This window comes from Nuphar pumila, chromosome 3 (genome assembly GCF_984573655.1).
Source record: "Nuphar pumila chromosome 3, dmNupPumi1.hap1.1, whole genome shotgun sequence".
NCBI classification, from domain to species: Eukaryota; Viridiplantae; Streptophyta; class Magnoliopsida; order Nymphaeales; family Nymphaeaceae; genus Nuphar; species Nuphar pumila.
In genome coordinates, this window is record NC_143251.1 from 822,057 (window position 1) to 845,976 (window position 23,920).

Below are 23,920 nucleotides of genomic sequence, written 5' to 3' on the forward strand. Positions count from 1 at the left end.
TAAAGCACTTTTCAACAAGCTTGAAATAAAATCAAAAAAGTTAGAAGGCAATTTTGGGCAAAAACGACAAACTAAGACACTAAAACCGATTTTTCATAATTTTTAGAGTTAAACAGAAAATTACATGTTCTGAAAAAATCAGAACAAGAACCTTGACTCGAATATTTTCTATAGAGCATGCCTGTTTATGAAATTTCTCAAAATTAAGGGTCTGTCTTCTGTAAAACAGAGGTCACAATAGCAATAATTCAAATAGAGTAGGGGTTGTCTGGTAATCACGTTATGACACAAAAAGGAATTGATACTTTATAGAAAAGGTAAGGGCAGAAAGAAAAAAAATACTTTATTTTTAAAAAGTGCTTAAACTGAAAACCGAAGGGGGGGTGTCTCGAATGTTCTAAACCCTAAACCCTCTCCTTTCCCCTTTTCATTTTTCAGTTTTTTTTTCTCTCTGTAGTTTCCTCCCCAGTCGTCGCCTCTCATGGTAGCGGAGTCCGACGGGGCAGCTTTCTCCTCAGCTGTTGCCTCTCATGACAACAAGGGCTCTCACGACATCTACTGCCTCTCATGGCAGTAGGGGTCCTCATGACAGCAGGGGTTCGATGGAGGAGCATCCACCTCAGTCGCCGTGGTGCCGTCACACGCTCCGACGGAGGCCTTGCTATGTTTCTTCTTCTTCATCTCTCTGTTGATTTCTATCTTCAGCACCTCCTTGGCGAGCTCTGCGCAGACGATGACACCCGATCGATCGAGCATGACCCTGCCTCCGATCCTCTACACTTCGCTCTCCGTTAGTCCCCAGACGTGATGGAGTCCAAAGTGGTCCCTCAGCTATAGCAGTGCATCGGATTCCGGCACAGACAGAGGCTTAGAGTCGATCGTTTGACAAGCAAGAGAGAGTACCAAGAGCGCCAGCAAGGCATCGACCAGAGGGTTAAGACCCTCATTGCCGATGTCAGATTCCTGCAAGCGATCGAACGTCGAGAGGAAGCCTGAATTCGGTGGCTTCTAGGATTACGCCATCATCCTCATGCACCACCTCTGCGCGTCCTTTCTCCCCTTGGCTGTGAAAAAGAACCATTGGTCCTTCCCAGTCGCGAGTCCGACCATCCCTTTCATGCCACCGCCGCTGCCTCACACCAACTCCATCAGGCTCATCCGATCGGCAGACAACGTTCTTCTGACTAAGAATTGTCTGCAATTGTTTCCACTCAATTGCCGATCACGACCGTGATACAGAGGAACAATTTCCTCTTTTTTTTTTTTAAATCTTTCGTTGTTGTCTCTTCCTGCAGCAGCTCTGTCATGGCGCCAGGCACCGCCCGATTGGTGGAAGGGCGTTTTCCTTCGCTCCTCCTTGTATCCCTGACTTTAGCAGCATGATACTTGGATCGATGGATGGCAAGGAGAGAGGGTGTTTTCTCTGCCCAACCTCTTCACAACGACGGTCAAAAGTTGTCGGACTTGACCGTTCGGTGACGTAGCAGTATCCGCCTCCAGTAGCTTTGCCGGACCAAGCTGATGGGCGAGCCTTGGCCGTCCATCAGATCATGTCCATTCGACGCTAGTCTGACCCTAATGCACATAGGTAACCTCGCTCTCATACCAACGTTTGAATTTTGAAACTTCTGTGTGGGCAGTTAAGTGAGGGAGGTTTAATTTTGAAACTTCAGGGGGATTTCCTCGATGCACTCACTTATCCAGCTCTGAAAATATTTACCCTGTTTTCCAACATAACAGTCTGCTTGGATTTAGGAATCCAATGAGATGTGTGTGTGTGGGGCACCACTAAGATTGTGGTTCTTGGATTTTCAAATGTATTGTGTATCCTATGAGATATGGGTCTCACCACAATGTTTGTGGTCTCTTACGGTTCCAAACTTAAGACCCTGTGGCCACACTGAATCTGAATCTGAATCTTATATTGAATCCAGATTCTATACTTGATCCAATAAGTTCATCATCTTAAATGGAATTGGTTGGCAGTTCATTACTTAAACTAGATATTTCATCCGTATTTAGGGATGGCAGTGGGGCGGGGCGGGGCGGGGGACAAGGTTTCCACCCCCGCCCCGCCTCAAAATTTTATCCTCCACCCCCGCCCCGCCTCCGCGGCGGGGATGGATTTTATCCTCCACCCCCGCCTTCATCCCCGTTTCATGTCCTCCACCCCCGCCCCGTCCCCGTCCCCGTCCCCGCCCCGTCCCCGCCCCGTCCCCGTCCCCGTCCCCGCCCCGTCCCCGTCCCCGTCCCCGTCCCCGTCCCCGTCAAATTGCATCCCTACTTACAAATCATTCACGTTAATATTCCAGTTGATGATAAATGAATTCATCCACATGGAAAACAGTCAAATTGCTCCGACGATGCAAGGCTACAGACGGGGAAAGGAAAAAGAAAAGAGGGAGGAGATGGTCGGCGACGGCCAACGGTGGTCGGCGACGGCCAATGGTGGTCGGCGACAGCCCGGCTCCAATGACAGTGCGGATGGGGATTGGGGAAGGGGAAGAGACGATGGCCCTGCTCGGCGGCTCCAGGGTTAGGATTAGGAAGTTAGGGTTAGTAAATAAAACAACTAAGAGTATAAGGGTTGGGGGCGGGGATGGGGCGGGGCCGGGAAGGGGATGGGGCGGGGCGGGGCCGGGACGGGGATGGGCCGGGGCGGGGATGGGCCGGGGCGGGGCGGGGCGGGGGAACGTGCACGTCCATCCCCGCCTCCACCCCCGGACGGGGATGGATTTTAACCTTCGTCCCCGCCTCCATCCCCGTTTCATACCCTCCATCCCCGGTCCAAACGGGGCGAGGCGGGGCCCCGCTTTCCCCCGGTCCACTGCCATCCCTATCCGTATTACAGCCTATGCCAATATGCTATCCGCATATAGCAAAACCATAAAAATTCACTTTCACAAACAAGCAAAAACCTGAATTTAAAACTTGCCAAATACTAAAAAAGAGATAATAAAAAATTTAACCGCACCACACGTGGAGCTGGCTTGATATCATAGTGCGTTTTCTTCAATCTGCATAGATGAGGAGGATACTCTTCTAAAACACCTTTTTGTTTGATCTATATACGTTTCACCATCAATCACCATAAAAAAAAATGAATTCTATTAACTTACATTCCATATCAAATTAACATTTTTGCAACCATGCTACAACTCTCTTCATAATTTTATATATAGTATTAAAATATTTCTTTTTTTTTATAGTCCACATGTCTAGGAAATCAAGTGAATTTAAAATCTATCCTAGATACATCCATTTATTTTGACTTGCGTACTTTCATCTTCAAAGACTAGAGCACGCACCATAAAGATAGCATAACAATCCCTGAGTTGCCATATACATATAATAAGACTTTATCATGTAATTAATCATCTTGTTGTAGATTTAAATATAATCTGTTTTTTCTTAAAAAAGGATGTGATAAAATTTGATATTTTGTTAGACAATTAAAAAATCCAACTAAATCATTATAAGTTGAAAATATGAACTTATTTTAAAAAACAAATATATTGCAAGAGTATCTATTATGTAATGATACTTGTTTATTAAATTTTTTTTGTGGATTTTTATTTAGAAACATGCAAATAAAATAAAATAACGTGTGCTGAAAATTCTTGACGGATCAGTTTACCTTAAAATTGTGTGACCATGTTGATATCTTAGGTAATTAGTTCGAGTGCTCGTATGTATGTTGGGTATAAGTAATATTCTAATTCTACACATGCTATATAATTAAAACACACTTTTAAAGCCATAATAACCTAAAAGAGATTAAGGCTTAAAAGGAGCACAAAATATATATAACTATGAAATCAAAGAGATACAAAAAGGAAGAAAAAGAGACAAAATTATAAAATAACTTCAATAGATAATGCTTAATAATGAACAAATAATGTTGTAGATTAGCCTTTGTAGTTTCCAAAAGTTCCACTGGAGAGTAGGACTAATCAATGGGTGGGCCAGGATGGCCCAGCCCTTTTAGTGGATGGGCTTGACCAGGCCCTTGACGGATCACGCCTGGTCAAGCCCTACCCCTTGACCAACGGAGTCAGGCCTAGGCCCGGTTAGGGTCGGTCTGGGGTCTAACACAAAAACCTATGACTTGCCCGTTAGGCGTATGGACCTAATTAGGAGAGGGTCGGGTCAGGTTGCAAGTCATCGTATATTCACAATATTTCTTCTTTTAACACAAATTTAAGAAAATGCAAAAGAATAAATGGGATCTAAAATGAATATTTTTTCGACAAGATGATAATGTACCATTTAGTTGGGATTTAATACAGCAAAACGAGAAAAATATTTATCTACCCTTTCAATGGGGATTTACATCTTCCATCTATTTGAATAAGGCTTATATGAGAGGATTTACAAGTGACGTGAGTTCTAGAATATTCTAACTAGTAATATTGTTCTAATTAAGTAAAAAATCCTGATGAAACGCTATATAGGAGACGTTTGGATAGAGACAAAAAACAAGTTACACACGTTATGTTAAGGGCAAACGGAACTAAACATTTATAAAATATCCTTGAACGAAAAAAAGAATCTTGTCATGGCTACGCTTTTACTTTTACTTTTATATAGTATATATTAGCTACTCTTTCATCCATCTATACGTAGACAGTAGACTTAAGTCAAATAATCGAGTGATAAATTTGGGTTGACGTTAAAATTTTAATTAAAATAATAAATAAATAAAGCCATACAGGTATTTGCCAATCTTTTTTGACATTAGTATTTGGACATTGATACATATCTAACTAAAATCGGATCCACATTGGTGTTGGATGGAGCAGATCAAGAAGAGATCCAATCCAACTCGACAGGGGACGGATCAGAGCAATGGAGCTAAGTGGATCAACATTGAAATGATCAGATTCAAAGGAGTTCCCAAGAGCCAGCCATCCAAGTGGGCCCCACCTAGGGAGGTCGACCTCCCCTCTTGAATGCCCGGGCTTCATGAGGGTTTCGAGTGTTATTTAAGACTAGTAGGTTCTAAGGGGCTCTTAGAAGTTTGCACTATTAATAATCTTTTTTGTTATTTGCATTATGATTTAATGCTTTTGTTAAGGCTTATATATAGGGCATCTACCTTGTAAGCTCTATTGGATTAGGCCACCAAACTTAAGGGATATGGAAATCTGAATACAAAGTTGAAGTCCAAAATTGTCTCCTCTTTAAGGGACATTTCTCTCTCTTGGCCCCTAGGCCTTCCTCACCTCTACCCATTGGCCCTCATTTATTCTCAAGTAGTGAGCCTAGGCCTCTTGTAGGTCAACCCAGTTGGATTTTGTGCAAGCCTAAGTCTAGACCATGCAACAATATAAAGCAATTTGATGGAACCAACTCGTGACAACCAAGTCTACTTTCTTGAACCATTTTTCAATCATGGACCCTTAGACGACTCTCTAGCCAGCCCTTCAAAACCTTAGTAAGTCAGCTAAGCTCAAGTCTTATTCCTGAACTCGGTCTTAGCCTCCTTAGATTCGTTAACTGAGTCACAAGTTAACATTTTATTGTTGTAATTTGTTGAATTTGTCTTAACTACATCCGAACATTTCTCTCAAACTTGACCTAGTACAAGCTTGCAAATTTAACCCTAGACTCACCTACTTGTCCTTAGACTACTCACAAAAAATAGGATCCAAACTCATTAGAAGAAATAAATATGATGTCGAAACTTATTTTTACCAAATCTCAGTTTAGATTCAAACCTAATTTCTGTGTTCTCATATTTTTATCTTTATGGCCTTAAAGTCCTTAAACCCCAAATTTTAATCCAACATTCCCTAGCCAATCCAAAGTTTTCTCCAAAATTTTCATATTTTTTGAGCTATATTTTAAGAGAAATAAATTAATCTCTCAGAGCTTGTCAGAATCCAAAAAGAACCCTATCCCCAGAAAATTTCAGAACTTTCAAGAATTTTACCTTCCAAATGACAAGCCTTAAAGTCTGAATATTTTTACCCAAGTTAGCCTAACCTGTCTAGAAGCCCCTCTTAAATTTCCGATTTTTTTTTTTACTAAACTCTATCAAAACCTAAATTCAACCTGAACATGTTTTTAACTTACCCAACCTAACCTAGACTTAGGTTCAAACCCAAACCTACCTGTGAGACCGGGAACTTAACACATATCTTTAATAAAATAAAAATACATAAAAAAGCTAAAGCAAAGTGAATACATTTTTATATCACTTGAACCCGAAGAAGAAAATGGTGGAAAAATTAACCGAAGAAAAAAGAGAGGTTAATGTTACACCCAGTTACTATGGTTATAATGTGTAAATATATATCGTTTGTGAAATAGTTAAGCTACTTGAGAGAGAGAGAGAGAGAGAGAGAGAGAGAGAGAGAGATTTTGTTGAGGTGTCTTTTTTGTAACGCAAGAAAGATTAGGCACTGTTTAAGTAGAGGTGCATGAATAACAATTTTGAGGCAAAACGTGTATAAAATTTCTTGAATTTTTTTTGAAGCGTCGAGGTATTTTGGGAAAAGTCATAAAGGACACAATTTTTATGGTTAATACTTAATACTCCAAATTTGAATGACATGACACGATTGTGGCATAGTGAAACATATAAATTGGTGAATAGAATACACTTGTGAAGAGGAAGAGTAACGAGGAGCAATAAGAGGAGGGGTTTTAGTTACGAGATAGTCTGGCTCAACGGAGGTGGTGACAGCTCGAGAGGGAGAGAGGAAAAGGGGAGGGGAGTTCAAATGTAAAGTCGTGATAGAGACAGAGAGCATCTCATTCCCTCTGGAGCCTCTCTTGAAGACGATGTTGTCTAAAAGTCATCATCATCATCCACATCTCCGCCCTCTTCATCCATTTGCTCTCTCTCTCTACCATCTTCTTATCCTCCGTCCCATCTACTACCATCTTCTTATCCTCCGTCCCATCTGTAAGGTCATGTGGTCATAAGATGACTGTTGGGAGGCCATCCCAATAGTCACTCTCTCCCAATGGTTGCAATTGTTCAAGCATATAACAATTAAAGTACAAAACTAATCAAATTAACTTGTTTTGTTTTAGTCACTCTCTCACAAAGGTCATGGTTAGCGTGTTTTGTTATGGTTAATTAGTTACTGCACTTTATTTTATTTTTTGTTTCATAATTAATTAGTGATTAATTTATTTAGTTTGTTTTTCATTTGGTCGAATTGATAATTAGTTGTTGAGTAGCTAGTTTGATTGTTAGTTTCATAAGTTGTTTTTAGTTGATTAGATTCTTGCTAGTTAGTTTGTTTTGCTATTTTGTCATTTAGTGTTTAGTTTGTTATTTGTTAGTTCATAATTGTACATGTAGTTAGTTTATTAGTAGTAGTTAGATTCTTGTTTTTATAATTTTTCTTTGAACTAATATTAGACTTTTTTGCATAGTTTTTTTGTGTTTTGTGCTCGTTTTGTCTTTTTGTTTTGCAGAAAAGTGGTTGATAGTGCGGTGAGCCCTTAAAAGTACCCTGAAAGAGCTCTCTGAGGTCCCCAAAAGGTCCTCTCAAAAGGCCCTTTGAGCCCTTAGTAACAAGCGAAAAGCAAAAAATGATAAGAAGGGACTAGAAGCTCAAGCACTGAAAACTCTTTTCTTTTCTTTTTAGTTTATGGTTTATTTGATTTGATTCAATTCAATTGGGTTTGTAATAAGGCCAATCATTATTATTTTTATTTGTTTAAGCCCTCCGTAGAGGGCTGTACTCTCATTTAGTTAATTAATTATTTTTATTTTCAAGGTAATGAGGAGTTGCTTAGTTTTCTGTGGAATACAAAATGTTTCTCCCGTTTCCTGAGATCAACCCGAACTCCACGACTCATGCGAGCCAGTTTTATTATTTGGTGTCTGGCTTTTATAAACCGTTTGTATCAAAAATATTATTTTAAAGATCTATTTCATAAAATATACACCATTATTCTCTTTTTCCTTGGCATGATCAACTTTCTTCCTTTTTCATTTAATGGAACTATTTTTTTTTTTTTTTGCTTTTTGTAGGCATTATATAAGGTGATTCAGAGCTGGGCCTCAAAAAAGTTTATGATAGGATGGTGAGATCTTTATTTGGTTAATAGTATATTGTCAGGTTGACATGTGCATTAACACGGAAATTGACAATATATATTTACTGAAATATGTTGAAGAACTAACCTCTGAGGTTCTTTTCCAACAAGTCATCAACATAAGTCCTCTTTTATGGTTTGATTTTATCCATTACTTTTTTTTCTTTCACTTTGTTGACTATATCTTTGCTTATGAATGGATTAGTGATTAATATCATAATCGATGGCATAGCAACAAAAATCCTTATCAGGGTAATCCAATTAGTAGGAGAACAAGTGAGAATTGGCATGACAGCGTAGCGTGGAAATTAAAACAGTTCATGGTTCATTTAAAAATTTGAGGTTACTTTTCAGTTAAAACATTTCTCATATTCTAAAGATCTTTTATCTTACTAATGTAGTCTTTTGTATTGGGTTTAGTAGCTTGACAAACCGTTATTTAAGTTGTATAAAACTCAGTTTCAACAGAACATCCAAAGAGTACAGGTCATTGATGTATGGCTGCTAAAATGAGTTGTCTTTTCTTTGAAGTATTGAAGGGTCATTTCTTTTTTCTTTCAGAATTTGGAGCGAAATTTTGTGCTGGAACACCAAGCAAGCATGCCAATGACTAGTTGAGGGTATCAAAAGTAGATTTACATTGACAGTTTCTAGTTTTTCTTGTACAACCATCCTTAAACTTGTTAAACTCTGGTTTTAGAAAGTTCAAGGAAAGAAGTATATAGCTTCATGTGAGATAAAGGACGGCCAAAGATTTTGCTATATAATGGAAATCAGTTTTTTCCTCTGCATTCTTGCTTTGCACAAAGGGGTGAAATGAAAAGCCATAACAACTATGGGGGGGGGGGGGGGGGGGGGGGGAGGTAATGAATGGTTGCATACATGTCCAGTTGCTTGGTGTCACACCATTAGATATAGGAATCTATAAGAGAAGATGACTCCAGATAGATGGATGAGAAACTCAATGATGACATGCCAATCTTCATCATTTTCAGGTCATGTCGAATTCTGCATCTTTACTATTCAAATGTTCGAAAACTAAAACCAAAACCATGTTATGGTCTTTAGTATCCCTGTTTACCATTAGTTCATTATATGTTGTCTATTTAAGTATTGGTTGGTTTATTATTTGTAATCATAGGGGATGTAGTTTCGGTAATGGCCCTTGAGGGCTTTGTACACCTGGTTAAGTGGGTCGGCTTAAGGCACTTCAAGTTGAAGGGCATCACGAGTTCAATACCAAGGGGTGTGCATCCCTTGCTGCAAGGCTAAAGCAGGGGGAGACATTTCCAATGAGCAAGGACAAGCACCTAAAGGTTTGACATCTACAAGAGGTGGTTGGCGAATGGATTGCTGAGGTCCCTATAGAGAGAGGAAGGCCAATATAGCTGTTGAGGAGCTCTCAATGGCTAGAATAGAGGCCCCAACGATTATATTAGTCAAAAGACCAATTTTCCCTCAACCAAAATAAAAATTATAATCTTTCTTAAAATATATTCTAAAATTATATATATATATATATACATATCTTAACACCCCTCTTAAACTCGCAGTGTCACAACCGAGAATTTGCCAAGAAGAAAGTAGATTTTAGGAGAGGGGAGAGTTTTGGTGAAGAAGTCTGTCAATTGATACTCAAATGTCACATGTGGCAATGTAATGGTATTCTTAAAAAACTCTTCTAGTGTCAATCCATCTCTATGTGCTTGGTTCTCTCATGGAACATATGATTGCCCACGAAGTAAACTACACTTTTGTTATGACAACATAATTTTGAGGATTCTATTATGTGAACTCTCAAGTCTTCTAATAGTTGCCTCAACTATATCATCTCAGAAGCAGTAGTTTTCATAACCTAATACTCTGCTTTTGTCGAAGATAGGAGCACCTTTTGTTGTTTCTTTTATTTCCACGATATTAAGGAGTCACATGCAAATGCACAAAACCCTGTGGTTGAGCGATGCTCATTCACATCCCCTTCTCAATCAGGGTTTGAATAAACAATTACTTCTAATATAGAGAAATATGATAAAAGTAATTCATGATTAATAGTATTCTTAATATATCTAATAATCCTCATTACAACACTTGTATGTACTATAATAGGAGAATGTTAGAATTGACTAACAAAATGAATAATATGTGCAATATCTGATCTAGTAATAGAAAGATAGGTTAGTGCTTCAATCATTTGTTTGTATGAAGTTAGATCCTCTAAAGGTTCTTTATCATCTTTTTTCATTTTTGTATTCATGATCTTTGGAGTATTAACTCTCTTTTCATCAGTAATTCTCGATCGAGCTATACTCAGCCATGAGGTGAGTATGTTATTTTTATACCAAGAAAATAACAAAGAAAACAAAGATATGTCATATTAAAATTAGCTTTAAGAAATATATCATATGTGTATGGGTACAAATAAGAGTATATAGGGTACAACACAATAATTTCAAAAAATGCGGGGGTGTGAGGACATAACTATATATATAAGAGGAAAGAGTTTGAGTTTGAATCCACATACGATCAAGACCCAAACTATAAGAGAGAGGAGAGAGTTTGGACCCTGTCTCTCTTTCTCTCACTCTTATATCTCTTATAAAAGGGGAAATAATAGGGAAAGGTGAGCCCTTCTCCTTTTTTGCTCTCTCTCTCGCGGATTGTTGCAGGAAGAGAAGGAAGAGGAGGTGTGCCCTTTCCCCTCTCTCTCTCAGATTCTATCTTCCTCTTCTTCCTCTTTCTCTTTTGTCCTCTTCTTCCTTCTCTTCTTGTTTCTCTTTCATCATGTTCTTTCTTCTTCTTCTTTCTTATTTTTCTTTTTCTTTCTCCTCCTCCTCTTAATCTTTCTTCTCCTCTTCCTTTTTTTCTTCTTCTTCCTCTATGCTTTTCACTAAGGAAAAAAAATAGGGTTAGGTCAAGGTTGCATCCGACCTGATCTAAACCATCATGTACCCATGTTGTGTCAGTACCAGTGTTGACACATGTATAACTGCCTAGTTGTCATGTCTATGTGACATAGTTGAAGGATATCTTTGATATGCTTAACTCTGTGCTTGTCACCACTTATGATAATCATGTCATCAACATAAAGTAGTAGAATTATCATACATGCATCAGAAGACTTGAGAAACAATGTTGTGTCAGTATAATATAATTTAAATTCTAATTGAACCATCACATTGCTAAAGCGATCATATCAAGCCTTAGGAGCTTTCTTCAAGCCATACAAAGCTTTACACAAGCTAAAGACCTTTCCATGTGCCAACTCGAATCTTTGAGAAAGTTTCATATAAACATTTTTATTAAGATTATCATTAATAAATATATTTTTTACTTTCGTTTGATAAATAATCCGCTTCCTAATCGATGCTATGACTATAAGTGTTCTAACAGTGGTCATCCTAGCTATCAGGGCAAATGTTTCTTCATAGTTTATCTCATATTTTTTACTATATCCTTTAGCTACTAACCTTGCTTTGTATCTTTTAAGTGATCCATCACATTTGGTCATAGCTTTTTAAATTCATCTACATTATAAGAGTAATGATTAAATTTTTCAAGTTTTTATCTTTTTCTAGAGCTTCTAACTTGTTGTTCATAGCTTCAATCCATTCTTGGTGGTTTTTACCTTTATTAAATGAAGATGGTTCAACATATGGGTGAATGACCATGAGACATGATCTATATTTTGGCTCAAAAGATTCATATGACACAAATCTACTAAGTGCTTTGGATATCCGTATTGATCTTCTAATGCTAGGTTGATCCAAGTCTTGGTTTTGAGAATATTTCTCTAAAGCACATGTAGGATGATCATCAACACGACAAGTATAAATTTGTATGTCATTATGTGATTCATCTATATTTTCATGAACATCATTATCTTGAGTATGCATTGACTAGATAAAAAAAAATAAGAATACTAATTTTTCTTAGACTCGACTTTATCAAATCCATTTTATTTTTCAATAAAAGTAACTTTTCTTGAAACATATAGTTTATTGTTTTTAATATCATAGCATCTATATCCTTTTTTGTTTTTGATGTATCTCAAAAATATACAAGGGATAACTTTTGCGAAAAGTTTGTCATTTTTGTTGGTAAAGACAAAATTTTTTCAACAAAAAACTCTTAATCATTTGTAATTGGGAGAGATTTTAAACAATTTTTCTATGGGAAAAATATTTTTAAGTGTAGATAAAGGCATTCTATTGATTAAATAAATTGTCGTAAGAGCGGTTTCTGCCCAAAAAATTTTAGGGACACTTTTTGAAATAAGCAAGGACCTTGTTGTTTAATTATATGTTGATGTTTTCTTTCGGCTAGGCTATGTTTTTTGTTGAGCACTGGGACATGAGCTTTGATGTATGATTCCATGATAGTCAATGTAGTTTTAAAAATGATTAGATAATTTTTTTTTCCGTGGAGTATGGAAAAATTTTGATATTTGCTTTGAATTAATTTTTAACAAGTTTATAAAATTCTTGAAAATAAATACTTCGGATCTAAGTTTAAGAAAGTATATCCAAGTATGTCTATTATAATCATCAACACATATAATATAATATGAAACTCCTCATTTAGACATTACCATCATTGGTCTCCATACAAATATAATATAATATAATATAATATGAAACTTCCTAATCTCCTATGCCAATTTTCTATATCTTTGAGCATGAAACTAATAAGCCGATGCACTTGAGAAGTAATGTGCACACTGAGGTTTGCTTGTTGAGCTGCTACGAGCAATATTGCATTGCCTCGTGCCGATGCCGCATGTCATAGGCGAGGCATGGGGTTTCTACTTAGTAATGTGTGTGTCACCATAGGCCCCTGCTGCAGTGCACATACACATGTGCCACTTTCGAACGGTGATGAATAAAGATTGGCACAGGGTGGCATGGTTGGACAAGCCTCCAACTGGGGGGGGGGGGGGTTGGCAATGGTGCTATGCAAGGGCGTAAAGTGGGAGATTGGATCAGGGAACAACATTGAAACTTGGTTTGACCCTTGGGCAACATCCTCACCCCTGATCTCCTACCTTCCAGCCAACACTAGAGACTCTCTCAGCCATATTCGTCTGTGACACTATATTTCTCGGTTCCATAATCTTTCTTTCAGCGCAGCAACGATGGGACCCTAACAAATCTGATTGTTTGCGATGGACTGGTTCTTCTCCTATCTCCTCAAAAGGATTGTGGGACCTCATCAGAATCCAACGACCAATTTGGCATGCGAGTAAATTGGTGTGGTGCAGATACCAGCTGCCGAGGCAGAAATAAATCTGTTCTTTGCAATCCAAGGTAAGCTTTTGACTCAAGACAAGCTCAAAGGTTTAGAGCATTCCTTCCCCAGCCAGTGTTTGCTTAGGTAGGGAGGATGAGGAATCTGCACAACATCTGTTTATAGCCTGCCACATGTCCAAGGAAGTGCACAAGTTCGGTAAGAAGCATATCCCGTAGGGAGACAATTCAATGGAAATTAAACTGTGGGGGAAACAGGAATTCAAGGAAATCTATGAAAGTTGGATCTTAGCCTTCCAACTGGTCACCTGGAAGATTTGGAATATCTGGAATAAAATTACATTTGAAGACAGTCTATAGTCAAACAATGTGTGGATTCAGTTAGGGAATTCGTTATTCGAAGAATTGGCCACCTTGATAGTCCAATATCCAGGAACTGATTGTTTTCGAGCTGTTGGGAGCCCCCTCCAACAGGTTGGATGAAAGTAAGTATCTTCAGCACCTATCAAAGTAGATGGAAGGTGGGTTACAGTCAGCAGGGTGGATCACTGGGCTAGATGCTCGCCTGGCGAAGGAATGGAGTTGCTGGAGTACCATCCTTATAATCAAGTGGACAATCAGTTGATTATATATTTAGAATCCTCTCCAAGAGATTTGGTTAAGCTGATCAACAATCACCTAGATGGGCAAGGCAAGTTAGGTAACTCAAATTTTGTTACTTTTGACCAGTTTCAGTATGTGTATACAAATATGCTCCTCGGCAATACCATAGCATTGCTAGGTATCTAGCCAAAATGGCAGTTCTGTCATTGGAAGGACCGGCCACCGAATTGGCATGTAAATATCAGACATTTTTTTTTTAAATGAATTCACTGGTAGGGGTCTCTTAAATGCTTTAACCCCAGCTACTTTAGCCCAAGTGTTCGAAGCCCCCGTGGGCGACACAAAGACGAGGATTTGTTGATGTAATTACCTATACAAACATTGCCAACAAATCCATTGTCGTCTAGTCCGGTTAGGATACCTGGCTTTCACCCAGGCGACCCGGGTTCAAATCCCGGCAATGGAAAGTTCCTTTTCAGTTTTCGTACTTTTTTTTTTTTTTTGACATGTAGACGCTATTATGTTATGTCATGCACCTGCTTTGCCCGTACTTGTTTATTCTGACCAGCCTGGCTTTTCCGTTCTCGTCGGCACAAATCCACCTTTGGATGAATCCAACGAACGGTTGCACATTCTAGGGCTTAGGCTCGAGGTTCATCCAGAATTAAATACAAGGAAACCTAAAGTAGGGTTTCTTTTGTTGGATACCTTTTAGAATTCCATTCATCTTGTTAATCAAATATTTAACAACAAAATGTTCTGAAACCAACTGTTTTGTTGTAAATCCCTTTTATTGCAAATTTCAACCGCATTGTGGACATTTAGATTCCTTTAGAAATCAAAACATCTCTTAATGTAATGCATGTTCTTCACTAAAAATGCCTCATCTACATGGTTAATGACTTCATTCTACAAAACATCCAACGCAGTCATTAAAGTATCAATTAGGAGTACCATCATCCTTTCAAAGGTATCAAAGTTAAAACCTCTGAGGTACGATCATTAGTTAAGATTCGGATCTCTTCAGGTCTAATCAAATTATCAATGATCAAACAATGAGGCGCTGTGACAATACGATCACGTGTCCTTGCCTAAACGGAAGATACATGCAAACCCCATTCTTCTCTTTACTATCACGACTTTATATATATATATATATATACATGGGCTTACCCCTTGCCCTCAGGGAGGCACCGCGCTTCGAATGATGCCCATGGGATTCGAACCTAGAGAGCCTGCCTAGGCCCCATCCCACTATACCAAACCCCCTTGCGGGCCTAAAGGCTTCTACGGGTTGATAAGGACCCTTTAAAGAGTTATTTTAGGGTTTGCAAGCGTTGTAAAATATTTTTGTATGAGAAATTTTCACTGGTGGGAGCAAACCGCTTGGCAGGGAGTTATTTAGGGTTTGCAGTCTGAAATTTTCACTGGTGGAAAATTTTTGAGGTGAAAAAAGTTCTTCCCAACCCTCCACTTGGCAGCTATTTGTTTCACATGAAAATACTTACCTTTCAAGACTGTGGGAGAAACCGCTGCCAAAGTGGCAGTGAAGCAGGTTTCTCATTTTTTCACACGGTTTACCATTTCTCATATGAAATGGCTTACCCCACCAGGAAGGATCGGGAAGCCATTTTGAATGGAAGGCTCCCTGAGACCGAAGTTCTCTTAGGAAAATATTTTTGTAGGCATTTAGAAAAATTAAGGGATGGATGCAACAAGTCTGAGCTTGACTACAGGCATTGCGACTTTGTTGCCCCTGTGGTGCTGGACGACATACATGATGCTATAGCCTTGCAATCCAACAGCAAACCCACAAATTTATTAATTCTCCTACATTTTAGTAAATGTATATCTTCAACATCTTAGTTATTAAAAAAGAACGGTACATGGTTTCATTGGGGGAAAAAAAAAACACAGAGGAAGAAGAAGAAAGAAAAGGGTAATAAATTCATCAATGAGTCTAATAATAAAGTCTCTTTTGAAGCCAAAACAACCCGGAATAGGTATCACCCAACCCTCGTCAACAATAATCAATAGAGATCCCAAACTTTTAACATGTATTGTATAGTACGATAAGCATACACCCCCACCACAAAATGGAGATCTACAGAAAACCTTGGGTGGTCGCGTCGAAAAGCTATCAGCCTATACAAAACTTCGGTGGCACGTTTAACGAAAACTAGCCAACAGAAAAAAAAAAAAAAAACTTACCACCGCCTTCTGTGGTAGACCTCAAAAGGAATGCCAATATAACCCAAAATTCCGCCTTCTATTAGAAATGTTCAATTTTATCAACTTTCAAGCGAAGAAAGCATAGATCCTCCCTGCTTCGCTGACGTTACCACCTCCCAACCAGGCCCTCGAATAGGAAGCTGGTGTAGTGCCTCCATGCCATCAACCAGATCGCTCCTATCTAAAACCTTCAAAAGATCCTCCTCACTGATATCAGTCTGCACTTGGTTATCTTCCTCGCCTTCATCATCCTGAAGCAATGCCAGCAAATCTGACTCCTGAAAACAACGCACAAATCCACTAAACGTTTTAACCACTTCACATCCAAGGTTTCTATACGATCATCTCCACTAAACCACTAAACCAAATTTTGATACCCGTTACACTTCACTTCTGATACCAACATATTTGAAACCATTCATCAACATTTACCAGAAGCCAGCAATTCCATTTACCTCAAGAACGTTTGGCTTGTCCTTTTCTTGTTGAAACTGCCCTTTCTCAATGACAACATGTTCAAGCTTCAGTTTGCTATACGCCCTCTTCAGCATGCGACCCTGTTAAAGTAAACAATTTCTCAGCTTAAGAGCTTAATCCACTGGTACACGAGTTAAAACATAAAAATCAAACTGAAAAACAAACAAACTCTAACAAGAAGCATGTCCTTAATATACCTCTACAGAATGTGAAGTTGCTAGCCTATAAACATGTACAGGCTTTGTCTGTCCAATCCTGTGGCATCGATCCATGGCTTGCAAGTCCATTTGAGGGTTCTATAACATAAAATGTTAACATGGCCAATTAAAATCGGCATTATCGTAATACAAGCAAATAAGGTCCTAGCGAATGATCTTTTACCCAGTCACTGTCATATATAATGCATGTATCAGCAGCAGTGAGGTTAATACCAAGTCCACCTGCACGTGTACTCAGAAGAAATATGCAGACATTGCTGCTTATATCATTGAACTCTTTGATCTGTTTTTACAGAGGAAAACACCAACCGATTACATTACAAATATTGACAAGATTCACAATATTATAGCAGGATAGTCACAAACCATTGAAATATCACCCATATCGTGAGATTGTCAAAATCTCACTGTTCCAATATATAGCAGTGTTATCACAATTTGCTAATCTTCAATTTTTCATATTTTATATATTTTTTTTATATTCCTTACATTTTTTAATATTATATATACCAAGCTTTTCCTGATATTCTCCCCACAAACTCAATTTTGAAATCTCATGAATCTTTTCATGTAGCATGGGCAATTTGATACTCTCTCTCTTTCAACATCTTCATGCACAAGTAGCTGTTTGATTTCGAGTCACTGCCTTTAATGCATGAATAAAACAAAGAGGATAGACGGAACAAGAATGAAATATTAGGAACCAGAGGACACCATAGTTTGAGGCATAAACGGTAAAATCAATGCTATGCACAAACTCAAAGCTTGTATATGAGAACAAATTATTGGCAAAAGCATGAGGGGTTTGCACTTCAAATATACTTTCATCCAAATCGAGGATTAGAACCTACTTGTTTTTGTCTTTCCTCCAGTTTCACACTACCATCAATGCGACAGACTTGGAGGCCTTTGTCATTGAAATAGTGATCCAGAATATCCAACACCTTCGTCATCTGTGAGAAGATCAGAACCTGAAAAAAAAAACACAATTAGAATACTATAACCATGAATAAACTAATGGAAACCGAAGAATACAAAAGGTAACCTTATGTTTTCGAGGGAGCAGATGTGAAATAAGTCTGTCCAGCAAACGAAACTTTCCACATTGTTCTATCAGTTGTTCAACAGGAGGATAGAAAACTATACCACACAACAAGGTGAGCTCAGATATAATTGAAGAAAAAAAAATACCACGTAAAATGACCAAAGGTAGGAGGCCATACATGATTCCTCAATTACAGAATCCAGAAGGTCAGGATGGTTGCAGTTCTTGCGGAGTTGCATTATCAGATTGTTCAGCTTGCCTTTAATTCCAGACCCTGCATCATCACGAAACATATAGATTGGAACCAGACATGGTCAACCAGAAGCAAAAAAAGCCATAGGCATCTAACATTTTCACTTTCTTATCCAAATAATTCACTGAAAATTGCAATTAATTAAAATCATTTCTTACTAAAGACAGCCTTCTCTTGTAGGTAATCTCCAATAGTTTTGTTGATCAAATGTTCCTGGATCTTTTTTTGGTGTTCTGTCATATTTGCATGAAGAATAATCTCTTTCTTCCGAGGAAGCTTCTGCTCAACATTTTCTTTCAATCTTCTCAGGATAAAGGGACGTAAAATCAAGTGAAGCTTGGTTAAAACCTGCAAAGAAAATTTGAAACCTTGCAGCTCCACACAAGTCCATGAAGTACGAAATGAACTACACATGAGAAAATGCATACCTGAACTTTTCTTTTCTCTCTGAACTCTTCCTGTTGGTCCTCGCTGTTAGACTTCCCTGAGAAATCAAACCTAGCAAAGATTCCCAATTATAAACAATAGAACATGTGTGCAGTAAAACAACAAAACAAAAATATTTAGAAAGGATTTGCATATTAATTTAAGCACTCTATATTGGATAGTTATTGCTTTCTCACCCTCAAAAGTCTTTATGCTTTGATGCCTTATTTAAGCCCGATAATTCCGGAACAACTAAATATTCTGGTTTAGACACCAAAAATTATGCAAATGAACTTGTTCCAAAATCCAAAAAATGAAAATTCCATTTTTGGCTGCTGTTATGAACTGGAAAATATGGCAACTTGAGCAAGCTGTTTTTCCCACCCAAAAATCAAAAGCCGGATGTTGTCAAGATAGTTTTTGGTGAAAGACTACTCTACCTAGGAAAGCCCATACTTCTTGAGTAATCTACCTCAGCAAACCATGGGAAAAACCCTTACCTCAAGAAACTGAGCAGCTCAAAGTTATTCAATCCTCTCCAACAGAGTCTGGTTAAATGCGTGGGTATCTATGTCACACGGACTCGGCTCCAAGGTCGCCGCACCCGCGTCGACATGCACTGACACGGGTGCGGCTCAGACTCAGTCAATCCGACCCTGGGTGTGGTCAACGCACCCAGGGTCATTTTGGTCCATTTTTTTGGATTTTTTTTAAAAAAAAATTCTGGGCTACAATTTTTAAAAAAAAAAAATCTTGGGGGGGGGGGCTGCCCCCCCTGGACCCCCACCCGCTGACCGCGCAATGGGACCCGTGCCAGGGGGAACCCCCCCTCCTGTAAGGAAAAAAACCCTGAATCAGGCTTCACAACTTATCACCTGTCCCCTAATGGGCACAACTTTGACCGAGTCTTATATATATATATATATATATGTATATATATATATATATGTATATATATATATATATATATATGTATATATATATGTATATATATATATAGCCGAGTCCCCGTGTCCAAAAATTTTGAAATTGCGCCACACCCGTGTCGCACCCGCACCCATGTGATATAGGTGGGTATACACAATCAAGTGCTTGTATATGTGCTCAGGAAATCCATCCAACAGTACAAAATAATAGAATGTTCTGCTAGTAACATCCTACCATGAAAAACCAGCTGCCACAAAATTATTTCAATTTACTAAAGTGCAGCAATGATGAAGCAGTGATTTGCATGGGTCAAACGTGATAGCTGGGCCAGTTGAGCCACACTATTTTTACCTCATCAGTTTCAAGGCTTTAACAGCAGCAATAGTAGTTACTCATTGCTCACTCATAATATTCCACTATAACGGCCAAAAAATGCATAATAATCCCAACACACTGACACAGGGTATCTAACATGTATCAATAAGACAAATAGAAAGGCTAAGACTTCTCATTTACAAAATAAAAATACACGCATACAACGTTTATCAGGACTAATGAATTAAATTGGAAAACAAGCACATTTACCATGATTCAAATTCTTCACATGATGAAAACACATCAGGCAAAATAAAATTCAATAAAGACCACAGCTCAGCCAAGTTGTTTTGTAGAGGTGTTCCGGTCAATAAAAGTTTATTTTCCATACTCAACCGCTTCAACTCTTTCAGCAGTTTGCATTTTGTATTTTTCAAACGATGGCCCTGGTCCAAAATAAAAAGAAGTTAGGGGCATGGAGGAAAAATAAATAAAAACAGAAAATCCTCAATTCAATTCTCATATGGCTCTTACCTCATCAATGACGACATATTTCCACTTGTAAAGAGCTAAATTCCTAGAGTCATTGAGTGCAATCTCATAAGAAGTAACAACAATAGGAAAATCTGGACCAATGGCCATTGGCATGTGTTTTCTCCTTATATCCAGCCTTTCTTGCTTTGTCCCATGATATATAATAGCATTCATTGAGGGAACAAACCTGTGCAACTTTTTCTTAATCTCAGTATTATAAAAATTAATTGCTAGTTGAAGAGAAGATCAACAGAATGAAGAAAACTTACCTTGAGATCTCATTTATCCAATTTGAAAGTGTAGAAAGAGGAGCAACAATCAAGTAAGGCCCATGCAAGTTGTTCCCTTTCAAATGAGCAAGAAAACCAATTGTCTGTATTGTCTTTCCAAGCCCCATTTGATCTGCCAGTATCCCATTTAATCCATTTTGCCACAAAGAAATCAGCCACCTCACACCTTTGATTTGATAAGGTTTCAATTTTCCACCAGTCATCAGCGGTACGATTGATGCCTGCTCTTTCTCTGCTCTTTCCTCTACAGTAAGGTTGACATCTTGTGACTCATCAGTAGCTTCTTGGGACCTTGCCAACATGGCCGTTACTGCCTTCCTGGCCTTCTTCTGAATAAAATCACCAGAAACAATATTTAGATAACGGGATCAACCAAAAAAATGATGCAAACAAACCATTACAGAGATGTAATTGAACTGCTTAAATGCAAACTTAGGTCTAGAAAGTAAAGACTGCACATTCTGTTTGTAACCATGGACGGGCACCCATGGTTTTACCACTAAATCTCTGCTGGGTAAACCATAAACAAAACATCTGGTTGAATTAAGGAATAATGTGAAAAGCACTGAGAATTTATTGTGGGTCACAGCCCAAGAGAAAAATAGGCAATTAGCTTCAGAAGATAGACTTGGATACCCTAGGAGTGAAATGGAGTGGCCTGCTATACCAGTTCAGCCCTGTGGTCGGTCTCTGTATCAAGACAGCAGACCACTCCACAGCCTTGAAAGGGCCCGGAGGATTGACAGGGATGCAGAGTTTGGTAGTATAAGATTGCGCACCCAGGCACTGTTACTACCCCCACAAACTCTAAAAAAACAGAGAGATAGGGGAAACAACGGAAAACAGTCTCACATTGGTCTTCCTCCAGAATTTCAGCAGAGGAATTAGCATATCCAAAAACAAAAGAAGAACTTCCAGTGTTGGTCTATCAAAACTAATATATAATGGGGAAACAAGGGGAGAAATGAAGAAGAATGGAGACCGGCATACTTACGGTATTGCATTGAGTGGAAGCAGAACCCTTTCGCTTCCTACCACGTGTTTTCTCTTCTGGTGCAACTTCGACAATTTGCTCCTCAAGCCCTTTCTGAAAAGGCAAAAGCAGGCAGCTCCACATATAACTTATATACAAACCATTAACGAGGCATAATCACATAAATCGATCTCAATCAAACGTTAAGCGTATAAATGTGTGGATACCTCCATCTGCTCGAAGAGGAACATGGTGTAATAATGCGCTCGCGTTAACAGCTCGTCCAACTTACTGAACCTCTTGTCATCGTCGAATGCCTCTTTGTCGTCGTTTGTTTGGTTCCTTTCTGCGACACTGCCGTCATCATCTTCCTTCTGGCGAGCGCCCTGCAACTTCTCTTCTTCCTTGACCATGGTTTCCGAGAGTAGGGAGGAATCTCCGTTTTTGGCATCAAAGGAAGCGTCATCCTTAGAGGCTTGATTCTGACGACCATGGCGACCCTCCTGCAACCCCTCCTCTTCCTTGACCATGGTTTCAATGAGCAGAGAGGATCCTCCGTTCTTCGCATCAAACGAAGCGTCATCCTCGGAGGCCGCAACGGCCGCTTCCTCATTGCACTTCCCCTGTGATCAAACCCAAACACCCGCGCTTTTCTCAATACGCAGACCAAATGACGGTCGCTCATTCTTCTTCCCCTTCCCCCCCACCCCCACCCACAAGAGAAACCCAACGTTTGGAACAATAAAAACATAAAGGGAGAGAGAGGGCAGAAATGAAGAGAAGGTTGGCAACAGGACCTCGTCTTCCAAGACGGAGATAGGAGAATCGGCAGTCCCTTCGTTCTTTTTACTCGAATCAGTTTCCATCTTTCAACCGAACTTGCTCAAAGCCCTGAGATTAAGTTACCCACAAACACATACGCCTTCATCTACATTGCATTTGCAGAAACAAAGAAAAGAGAAAGGAAACAATAGACAGAAAGTTTCCTTTTAAAAAGATAATAGACAGAAAGGGGGGGAAAAGAAGAAGGAATGCACAATGTCGTAGTACCTGAGAGAGACCCTCAAAACAAAACAAAAAAAGGTACAAATGAAGAAAGGAGGCATGCACCTTTGAGTCTTCTGCCTCGGTCTTGGTGGGGAGGAGGAGAGGAAGGGCCTTCAATGAATAAGAAAGAGAGAGGGAGGGTAAAAAAGGAGGGCGTGGGGTGGAAGGAGCGTGAGTGGGAGTGGTGGCAGAAATAGGGAAATGGGAAGGGGGGGAGGAGAGAGAGCGGCGTGAGCGGGAAAATGGGGTTGCTTTCTTCCATCATTTTTTTTCTCTAAAGCCTACGGAGATATGTGGTGATTTTACGTGAAAAGGACCACTGGCACTAGGATTGAAAGTGGGGTGGATCCGGCTCGGAGTTTAGAACCGGAACCTATGCTATGCATATTTCTCGAATATGATAATACAAGTCCGTGGCCAAGCCAAGTGTTTGGCATATCTTGCATTTCTTAGGTTGGGTTTGCTTAGTGAGGGCTAAACAATGAAAACAAGGTCACTTGACTTAATCAAGTAGGTGTGATTTAGAATGGATAAACATTTCAGGTATAGTTTTGATTTAGATATGGAAGGTTCTTATCTAAGGGTTTTAAGGATACCTAGAGATGTGTGTAAGAGTCTATGATATAACCTAAATACAACATAATGCTGGTGGTGATTAGGGGTTATCAGTTTTGTGATTTCAGGTGTTTCGAGAACCCCGACAAGATGTGGTTTTGGCTTTCGATACCTAAGAAGTTAACAAAAGCTAAACTAAAACTATGAGAGGTTGGTAGAAGTACTTGGAAGGTATGCAACAAGTTGGGATGAGGTTCCTCAGTTATAGAATATAGACACACGATCTACAATATGAATTAATTAACCAAATCAATTAAAAACTCTTAATTAAAAATAATTAACAATGACTTAATTAACTTCTAGAATGGAGAGACGTCCCCTAAGACTTTCCAACATGGCACACCCCCTAGGTGGACCCTAATCTTTAATTAGCTTGCCTTCGGGCTTGACACATGTTTGACTATTTTCGCTCTTGACTGAGACTTTGGATCTTTGACTTGTCATCCATTAAAAATATCATATTAGTTGTCACATCACTCTCCTGGGTCCCACCTAAGCTTGGACGACCATCAATGCTTGCAAGGAAAGATGGGTGGATCATAGAGCTCGAATCTTGATGTTATAAAATTCATATCAATCATGGAAGGAGCAGTGCATACAAAGATTCAGCCCAATTCAGCATTGGGTGGATCAGAGTGCAGAGTGGGGTATGAAGCAAAGT

The 23,920-nt window shown here is 39.0% G+C and overlaps 1 protein-coding gene, 1 long non-coding RNA gene and 1 other non-coding gene across 3 annotated transcripts; 2 read left to right on the forward strand and 1 right to left on the reverse strand.

Annotated features, from left to right (window-relative positions):
* The first annotated feature begins 423 nt into the window (after positions 1 to 423).
* LOC149841566 (uncharacterized) lies at positions 424 to 5,172 on the forward strand. Its single transcript, XR_016430996.1, has 2 exons — positions 424 to 1,588; positions 4,803 to 5,172. It is a non-coding gene; the product is annotated as an uncharacterized LOC149841566 (long non-coding RNA).
* A 9,127-nt stretch (positions 5,173 to 14,299) lies between these two features.
* Positions 14,300 to 14,373, forward strand: TRNAE-UUC (transfer RNA glutamic acid (anticodon UUC)). Its single transcript has one exon. It is a non-coding gene; the product is annotated as a tRNA-Glu (tRNA).
* Positions 14,374 to 16,198: 1,825 nt separating this feature from the next.
* On the reverse strand, positions 16,199 to 22,463 carry LOC149841568 (chromatin remodeling protein DDM1-like). Its single transcript, XM_090002165.1, has 15 exons — positions 22,395 to 22,463; positions 21,825 to 22,220; positions 21,619 to 21,711; positions 20,604 to 20,953; positions 20,335 to 20,521; positions 20,071 to 20,246; positions 18,561 to 18,630; positions 18,291 to 18,480; positions 18,058 to 18,153; positions 17,880 to 17,974; positions 17,686 to 17,805; positions 16,998 to 17,117; positions 16,814 to 16,912; positions 16,595 to 16,696; positions 16,199 to 16,417 (listed from the first exon to the last, which is right to left on the reverse strand). Exons 1-15 carry the CDS (start codon positions 22,461 to 22,463, stop codon positions 16,199 to 16,201), a joined length of 2,382 nt encoding a protein of 793 aa, XP_089858291.1.
* Positions 22,464 to 23,920: the final 1,457 nt, after the last annotated feature.